Source organism: Xiphophorus hellerii, chromosome 22 (genome assembly GCF_003331165.1).
Source record: "Xiphophorus hellerii strain 12219 chromosome 22, Xiphophorus_hellerii-4.1, whole genome shotgun sequence".
In the NCBI taxonomy this organism is placed as follows: domain Eukaryota; kingdom Metazoa; phylum Chordata; class Actinopteri; order Cyprinodontiformes; family Poeciliidae; genus Xiphophorus; species Xiphophorus hellerii.
Window position 1 is genome coordinate 25,677,190 of NC_045693.1, and position 9,290 is coordinate 25,686,479.

A 9,290-nucleotide genomic window follows, 5' to 3' on the forward strand; every position below is an offset into this window, starting at 1 on the left:
AGTCGTTTGTTTTATTTTGGTTGAGTTTTTATGATCATTTACATGGTGAAACGTAGAGCTGCGCTAACATAGGCTAACATCCTGTACTGCTTCTCTTGTGCTCTGTACGATTACATTGCGTGCGTTTTTTTTGACACGCAACTTGTGATTAAAGTTCACATTTTTTCCTGATATAGCCATGTCCAAATACAATCTCTGTTTATGAACATGACCCAGTTAATAATGCAATTCTTGAAGTGGCTTGCAAAAGTATTCGTAGCCACTGAATTTCTCCATCTTTTGTCACGTTACAACCACAAAGTTTTGTGTGAAAGACCAACACAAAAGTGGGGTGCAATTGTGAAGTGGAAGGAAAATACATGATTCTAATAAATATTTTTTTTACAAATGAAAAAAAACTCAAAGTGTGTTGCAATTTTACTTATAAAGATGCTCCTTTAATTACTTTCTGAATACCATGAGTGGAACTTTCTCCAGAGGAAAGTTTTAACGAGGTACTTTTTACTTCTATTTGAGCAACAGTTTGCATTGCTAACTTTACATGTATTTCAGTCAAATTTTATTTGTATTTTTACTGGAGTATATTGTTTTGTACTCCTTTCACCTCTGGGCATGAAGCAGCATTCATGCTAAAAGAATACTAATTACTGAATTTGGAGTAAAAGTGAGGAATGTAAAATGTTCCTCACTGATCCTGCAATACAAACGGGGGGTGGGAACTCGAAACAATGAAATGCAACCCAGTTTTCTTTCAAAGAAAATCAGACACTTGACTTCTGCATCAGCCGTACGGCATGACACCGGGGGGAAGGGGTGCATACTGCCACTACTGTGGAACATCCATCCATCCATTATCCAACACGTGTGGGGTCACGACAAGACCCAAGGGTTGCTGGTGCCTCCAGTGGGGGTAGAGGGGTTGTACACACTTAGACAGGTAGCCAGTCCATCACAGGGCAACACAAGAGAAAAACAGGACAAACCAATCACACACACACAGACTCAGACTTAAAGAGAATTTAGAGGGACCAGTTAACCTAAAAGTCATGTTTTTGGACTGTGGGAGGAAGCCGGAGTATCCATCAATGCACAGGCAAAATATGCTAATTTCATGCAGAAAGATGGCAGGCTGGGATCTGACCACTGTGCAGTCCCACAATGGAACAAACAGCATTAAAAACAACACAAAAAAACAACTAATGTATGGAAATGGCAGAATTCACAAGTTCTCATTGAACTAGCCTTTACAGGTTCCTCATGTGCTGTTTAACCTCGTCGGCGTAATTCTGCGTTCATCTTCACACCAAACCGCCAGCGACTGCTCTCTGATTAAAAGCTCTTTGGCAGGAGACGTTTGTGAACGCTGAAGGACACTGTACTCTCTGGATGTCATCAGCAGCAGCACCAAACCCTGATTCCAGACTTGTGAGAACACGTGAGGCTCGAAGAAACGGGCCGAAGAGCGCTTTCAGGGCTGCTGTCAGGGTCGATCTGCCGTTTGGCCTCCAGGCTGCTGATAAAATTGTTCATCATCGTCACGTGCTGAAATGAAAGGTCACGGACATTTTCTCAGCTCGTCGGACCCATAAAGAAATATTCTCTGGATTACTGTGGTTCCGCCTTCGTAATAATTCTGAGAAATATTACCTTACATACTATTGCATTCTCTTGAAATTTTGAACCGTGCCAAATGACATTTTTTATTGCCTTTAAAATGCTGAATGTGGCCTGCCGCATCTTTAATCGGTGAGGTCAGGACTTTGGCCTTCAATACAACTTTGTAGCCATTTCTGGTATAAAAGTGAGAACCAAAATGATGGCCGCAGCAAACAGAAAGTGTTACAACACCTTGACGAAGTTTCACAGCCCCTGGATCTTACAGCACAACTGAATGATCAGTTCCTGTTCAATGTGTGGTTTAGTTACTCGTTACAAAAAAGCGAGAGAGAGAAACGAAGTGTTTTGACCCCACCTACTGATTAGCAAGCAGGCTACCGAACAAAGTCGTAGCCTGCTTGCCTGGCTTGTTCATCACCTCCAATAGGATACACCTGTTTCGCTTCTCCCATTGTTGGGGAAATCAGAAATCGGAACACCTTGCATCGGGTGGGAGGGGGGTCGAACAGAGAAGAGTGCTGCCCGCACTGACGCGGCTCAGGGATTACGTGACACGCAGCGCCGTGCCCTATAATCCACTGTAAGCTATGTAATGTGTTTTGAGGCAATTGACCAAAATCCCGGACAATTTTTAAATTCCCCCCGGACATCTTTTTAGGTCTGAAAAGTAGGACATGTCCGGGAAAAAGAGGACGTCTGGTCACCCTAGTTCAATGGGGGACAGAAGCCATAGCGATAGCAATTTAGACTAAATTTAACGAATATAGGAAAGGCATGCAAGTTCAAAACTTGTTTGCATACGATGCTGTAGGTGTTTTTCCTAATCTTACTGTACAATGAGATTCATTCTAACCTCTGCAATCTTTAGCTTAAGTCGCAAACGTCAAGAGATTCCTACCAGGATAGATACGGTTTCCGTCAGCTTATTTTCCTTCCTTCAGTTTCTTTGTGAACTCACAAAGACTGAATGATGCAACTGAACCAAAAGTTGCTCAACAGTTTTAGTTTAAGGGTGTGCAAATGGACTATGATGGACCGGCAACCTGTCCATGGTGACCCCGCCTCTCGCCCCATTGACCGCTGGAGATAGACACCAGCACCCCTTGTGACCCCATTATGGATGGATGGATTTATGGAGCCGGGTTTTTGCATTTCTCTCATCTTGTCCGGTAATAAAAGAATATAAATGTCACATTACGCGTGAATAAAGTACTCTCTACTTTTAATGGGGGTGTTGAGACTTTTCGGAGCCAGTGTACGTCTTACCTACATTTAACATTTGAGGTTTTCCTCAGTATTGAGACTAAATCAAAACTAAATCCAGTTGCCAAACTTAAACACTCACAACTCTGTTGAGTCATCTGTTCCCACCCAGCTCTCAGCAGTGACGACTTAGTTATTCATCAAAGATAAAATTCTTTTAAAAATAAAACTACTGGCACCCTCAAAACGTGATCGATTCATCCTCAATGTAACCGTGGAAACTGACTTATGTGTGGACCGTTTTGAGTCAGCTGCACTTTCCGAGTGATCAAAAATATTTGCTTCATCTAAACCACATGCGTCAAACTCAGGGCCCGGGGGCCAAATCACTGTGGCTTTTTATGTGGCCCTCTAGACTCTACATTACATCAATAAGTCCCTGCAATAGGGTTTTCCACAAATCTGCAAAAGTTGCAAAAATAAATCAAAAAATCAACAGATCCACACATATTTTTTCTGATTTTACAGCAATTTTTTCTCAAAACTGGTTAAAACTGTTGAGCTTTTAACCAAAAATTCAACTGCTGCCTCAGCCTTACTTGATGCCAAGTTGTAGTCCATGATCGATGTGGCAATTAATAAAAAGTCACATTTAATGTCATACATTAGCGTGAAATTCCTTACAAATATTTCTAAATTGGCACCACAAAATATGATTTTGATTGCAAAAAAAAAAAAAATCACAAAATCCTGGATGGATCAGCGTGAAAAGATGTTCAATGTTATTTAATCTTAAGAAACACTTACTGAATACTGAAACAAACATCTGTTTATTGATATTTTAACAGTTTAATTGGTTTCATCAACACATTCTGGCACAACCGGCCCTTTAAGAACGGTCAGATTTTTTGATTTGGCCCGAAATGAAACTGAGTTCAACACGCCTGATCTAAACCTTCAAATTGAATGTTGCACCCAATCCCCATCTACCTTCTTCTTCTTCTTTTACTTAACGATCCAATTTGCGTTATTTGTGTTATTTTAACTGACGCAGCCAATCCAGCTACATGTGGTTTGGCGTTCTCTTGAGGCTGTGATTCCTTCCTGGAGGAGGACATAGGGTTGAAATAAAGCTACCATCAGCTAATCATCCTCCCTCTCCTCTTGAACTTTTTACTTTTCACTAACGTAGAACTTTTCAGCTTTTTCATTTCTGTTTTGTGTCTCTGCTATGTCTTCTCAAACCACCAGTCGATTGTGGCAAATGGCGTCTCGTAGTGAGCCAGGTTCCTCTGGAGGTTTATTCCTGTTAAAGGGGAGGGTTGTTTTTTTTTTTTTTCTTTCTCTCCACTGTCGCTACATGCATGCTGTAGAAGTCAATGACACTGTCTGCTCCCCCCAGAAGACCCGGGGGGAGGGGAGAATTCTGCAAGTCAATGACTCCATCCAACCTGCTGGGATTAAATTAGTCCGATAAGGGACTGATCTCGATGCACTATCTGACAGGATTTGACTAGGATCAAAATTACATTTTATATAAAGTGCCTCCAGATAACATGTGTTGTAAACTGGCGCAATATAAAATAAACTGAACTGAATCAAAATTTGTGTTCAGACGCCAGTGGCATCCTGAAGAGCTGCTTTCTTAACCCTCTGGAGCGATTAGCCCCGTCCTTCTCATCCACTGAATGAAGCTCCACAAAAACACTTTAGACTGTTTCAATTTAAAAAGTCAAACACACTTCGCATGTAACCAGTCCAGCTGTGCAATTCATCCAAAACAGCCAACTTAATTTCACTGATCAAACACACAAGAGCCGGTGACAGAGCCCACTGTCTGCACTACAGCAGCAAACGCTGAGGTGATAATTGCACCGTCACACAGGCCAGCAGGGGGCCTCAGGAAGCACCGTTACATTAACCTCCTGTTGATGACCCCTTGTCGTCATGCTGCATCACTTCAGCAGATGCGTCAGCTGGTCCTGCAGGTTCTTTGAGTGCTCCACACTGAGGGACAGAGGACAGTGAGACGTCGTGGCTTCGTTGTTGTGTCTTTACTCAGAGATACGGAGTGCAGCCTAAACAACGCTGGCATGCTGAGACTTACTTCTTCTGGATGGCCTCCTGTCTGAGAGGGGAGACACACAGGCTTTAACTATGCTTTCCTCCACAGCAGAGTCTAAAGTGAAGCAGTTGAGTGACACTTACTGGTACTGTAGATGAGTTGTTATGATGGACATTTTTCTCAGACTCTGGAGGACAGACAACACGAACGGGACAACAGCGGTCTCTAGTTAGCTCAGAGAAGAATCACAAACAGGAACAAGGTTTCCCCCAGAAAACTTGCTAAGCCCAGTGATTGGGGCGCTAGGGCAGTCGTTCATCCAGCGGCCCGTCGTGTTTTTGAGTTAAAAAATGTTTAAAGTTGACGGGAAATTTGAAAATGTCACTTGATAATTATGTGTCATTGAAAGATTGGGAGATTAACACCTGAACACCAACTATAAAGTCTTGCAAAAATGATAAAAAAAATTTTTTTAAAACTTAATGTTAATAAGCAATGCTAAGCCTGGTGGCCCGCCAGGTTTATGGTACACTGGGGGAAACCCTAAGGAAGAACGATCACTTACATCTTCAGAGTGCAGAATTGCATCCTCTTGGATCACCATGTTCCTGGCTGCTTGGCCAAGAAGCTGAAAGACACCAATAATAAAGACATTATTGACAAAAAAAAATTCCTTCATTTCAGTAACACAAACATTACATCCCATTTTGGGTGATCAATTCAACCCAAACGGGGAAATAGTTCTTCACTGCTAGCAGGCCAGTCTCACACCAGCAATCTTCAAAGCCAGGCTTTGGTTACATTTGCAGAACGTGGCTCGCCGTTGTTTTGCTGGAACACGTAGGGATGTCACTGAAAGAGACGTTGCTCGGACGGCAGCACATGTGGTGCCTTCACAGATGTGCAAGCTCCCCATAACATCACATGAAGTCAGGTCCCAAAATAAACGTGCAGGTCTCAAGTCAAGTCCAAATTATTTATTAAACGGTATAAAAATGTATTTTGTGATCAAGCAGGAATAAATATGCCTGATTTTAACTGAATCTAGAAAGGTGCAAGTGACATTTTGAACAAAGCAAATGATTCTCTGACATATTAAGAAAACTTGCTCGACTCCCGTGCGTTCGACACAAACCTCTAAAAGTTCAATTAATAGCACCAAGGCACTTCATATTCGTGCTAAGTGCGCAGTGAACAAGATGTATGCACATATATCTTTGAGACAAAGGAATATTGTGTGGCATATGATTTTATTTCACACAAATGCTCACTCATATGCGCTCAAAACATGTTCAGGCAAACACTTCACTATGTGCCTGCACTTCAACTTGATAAAGTAGAATAGAAATATTATGGGGGAATTTTGAAGGAGCTCCATTTCTTCCACAGACTGTCACAACATAATGACAGTTTTAACCATTATGTAAAAAAACAACATATTCTTTTAAAAGTTACATACTGCAGTACAACATACAATATTGTGCAATCATTTAAAAACAGCACACTCCCATCCAAAGCAATGTGCAGCCGAGAAAAGTAATTTAAAAGATGTTCACGCGCATGTGTATTGTGCATTAGAAAAAACAAATATGACAAGTCAAACACAGGTCTTCTTCATCCAATCAGAGCATCTCTAGTAAATACTGTATTGAGTAACAACCAATCAGAAGCAGCGAATCAAAATACTGCAGAGACCTAAACAAAGCGGGTGGGCTTAGGAAAATGCAAGAAAACTTAAGGAAATAAAAACTTGAATTTTGTGGCTTTTAGTAAAGCAGACAAACACTTTGTCCATTTTTAATCAAGTCAAGTTTATTTGTACAGCACGGCTGTTCAAAGCGCTTTGCATCTTAAACACAAAAATAAAAAGTCATTTTAAAAAAACCCCAGTAACAAACATTATATTTTTCTGAGTGCCATCAAATGAAACAGTTAATATTTATTTTTGTTTATCTTATTTTTAAACGTGACCAGTTTTACGTAGCTTGTCTTAAGATCCATTTAAGAAATATATGTGTATTTGAAATGTATTTCACTGTGTTTGCCTTTTTAAAACTCTATAGTTGAGGTTATCGGAAGACATTGTCAATAATGTCTTTTGATAGCATATTTTAAAATTCCCTGCTGACATTTTTTCGATGGGCCGCTGGCGGACTGCCCTGTAACCGGCCGGCTCAGCCATTTTTCTGGAAAATGTGTTGCTTAGCAAGTAAACATAAAAAATATACATGATTCGGGTGATATTGATGAAGAGCTGCTACAATATTATTTTTTATTAAAGTCCATATGTTGGAGCCTGTTAAGACGCTTTAAGAGTAACGTAGCTATGCTTTTATTTTGTAATGTGTCCTTGTTTCCGGTGGTTGTCCGGTAATGTTCAATAGTGTGACGAAAACAATCATCAAAGCGAGTGTTGCGTTACCTCTTGGCTGCGGGATCCTTTCAGCACCTGGCGGGTCAACGCAATCACGTCCCCGCTACAGGAGCCCACCTTGTCGGACAATAATCCTTTAACAGACTGCCCGAACCGCGGCTGAGAATCAGCTGACGCCATTTTCCTTGTTAAAAAAAACAACAAACAACGGCAACCGGAGAGGTCCTAAATTGAGTAGCAACGCGTTCATGAGGCGCCTGTTATTGTAGATCGTTATAAAGCAAAACTTTACAGTAAAGTTCGGTTCACATTTTGAGTCCATTCGGTAGTTTACCAGTGTCCTCCTCTGCTCATACATTAAAATATTTGGAAACAACTACATAATAAAGACTCAATTACTTCACATGACTTTAAAAAAAATAGATTCTATTTGAAAAATATCTAAATAATCTGGCTTATTGTGCAATATTAAAACAGAACTTAATTTAACCTTAAAGTTTCCTTAGGACTTCCAGAAGTATTTACAGAGTTTTATTGGTAAAATAAAAAATTGAAACCATTGTTATGGATTCTATTGTTTTCTCCATCCCTTTTAGCCTCTTTTATGTGCTTACACGCACACGCTGCAGCTTACATAACCATGTTTACGTGCGACTGCCGCCAGTCATATGTAAACAGACTCAGACTGATTAGTCTACCCTTTAGGGAGAGGACAGATTGCAGAGGAGAATCAGAAGCTAAACCCGCTACAGTCTTTGCCTCACTTGGTTTCATCCATAAGATGAGCTCAGTGTGGCCCCAGCGCTGGACGGTGAATGTAACTCTGCATCTGTTCCATTTGTATGACATGTACGGCTTGTAACATTTCATCATTTTTCTACGTTAAAGCCTGTTTTTATATATAACCAAATCTCATTATTTCTCAAGGTAATTTACACTGAGGGGTTCTGGTCGGGTCATGAAACTGGTTAACGAACCTGGTGGAGCACAGAGACAGAAATGAATGAACTCCATGCATTTCAGCATTAGAATGCCCCCCTCAACCATGCATTATTTTCTTTCACTTCACAATTGTGTGCAACTTTGTATTGATTTGTCACATACAAAGGGAAAGACCCAAATATAAATGGGCTTTTGTGGTTGAAACATGACAAAAATGAGAAAAAGTTCAGGGGGTGTGAATACTTTTGGGAAGACATTTAATTATTTGGAATAGAGCAACGGCTTTTGAAGGGCATAACAATGGTTAGAAGTGGCTTTCTGCAAGGATTTCATCAGACAAGTGTCTCTTATCTTTGGTCTGGTTAAGCAGTCAGAGTCAAGGCTTTGGCCTTGATGTGGTTGCATATAAGTGCAGAGCTGCATGAGCTCGGAGCCTTCCTTCACAGCTTCTCCCTGCCATGCATGGCCACAGGTGAATCCGATCACTCCGTCAGGACCCTCCACTCACAGATATGGCTTGCTTTTTTCTGATTGTCTTTGCGATCCTTGTTCTGGTTGTGTTGACGTGGCAGCTGAAGGTCAAGTCCTCGTTTGGCTCCCAGGAGCCCCCTCATCTCCCCGCGCTGCCTTTAATCGGCAGTCTGCTGAGTTTGCGAAGCCAACATCCTCCTCACGTGCTTCTTAAAGAGCTCCAGAAAAAGTACGGACAGACGTACTCGCTGATGATGGGCTCTCACAGGGTAGTCATCGTCAACCAGCATGTGCACGCCAAAGAGATCCTGCTGAAGAAGGGAAAGATATTTGCAGGGAGGCCAAGAACTGTGGGTACAGTTTCTCTTTGTGTGTCCTCGGCTTCACCTCTCATGCTGATGCTGTCCTTTGTGCTTTTGTTTTGCGTGCCGTGTGTATTTCAAAGGTAACTACAGACATTCTGACCAGAGATGGAAAAGACATTGCATTTGGAGATTACAGTCCGGCCTGGAGGTTCCACAGAAAAATCGTGCACGGAGCTCTTTGCATGTTTGGAGAAGGCTCTGCCACCATTGAGAGGATGAGTGAGTACAGATCACTGCACTTCCTTTAACATAA

General features: G+C 41.4%; 2 protein-coding genes across 2 annotated transcripts in view; one reads left to right on the top strand and one right to left on the bottom strand.

Annotated features, from left to right (window-relative positions):
- Positions 1–3,631: 3,631 nt before the first annotated feature.
- On the bottom strand, positions 3,632–7,476 carry borcs7 (BLOC-1 related complex subunit 7). The gene is made up of 5 exons (XM_032554126.1): positions 7,308–7,476; positions 5,451–5,513; positions 5,029–5,072; positions 4,928–4,948; positions 3,632–4,827 (listed from the first exon to the last, which is right to left on the bottom strand). Exons 1-5 carry the CDS (start codon positions 7,437–7,439, stop codon positions 4,776–4,778), a joined length of 312 nt encoding a protein of 103 aa, XP_032410017.1. The 5' UTR covers positions 7,440–7,476; the 3' UTR covers positions 3,632–4,775.
- A 1,012-nt stretch (positions 7,477–8,488) lies between these two features.
- The window catches only part of cyp17a1 (cytochrome P450, family 17, subfamily A, polypeptide 1), a 7,679-nt gene continuing 6,877 nt past the window's right edge, over positions 8,489–9,290 (top strand). Inside the window, exons 1-2 of the mRNA XM_032552612.1 lie at positions 8,489–9,022; positions 9,118–9,256. Coding sequence (XP_032408503.1) covers positions 8,714–9,022; positions 9,118–9,256 — 448 coding nt within the window. The 5' untranslated portion in view covers positions 8,489–8,713. The remainder of the gene's footprint in view (positions 9,023–9,117; positions 9,257–9,290) is intronic.

What these genes read in the sequence shown, in the direction of transcription:
- borcs7 (XM_032554126.1), bottom strand. Translation starts at nt 7,439, where the DNA reads ATGGCGTCAGCTGATTCTCAGCCGCGGTTCGGGCAGTCTGTTAAAGGA. An exon ending in ACAACTCATCTACAGTACCA is followed by an intron (nt 4,949 to 5,028) that starts GTAAGTGTCACT and finishes CTCCCCTCTCAG; the next exon opens with ACAGGAGGCCATCCAGAAGA. An exon ending in CAGGAGGCCATCCAGAAGAA is followed by an intron (nt 4,828 to 4,927) that starts GTAAGTCTCAGC and finishes TCTGTCCCTCAG; the next exon opens with TGTGGAGCACTCAAAGAACC.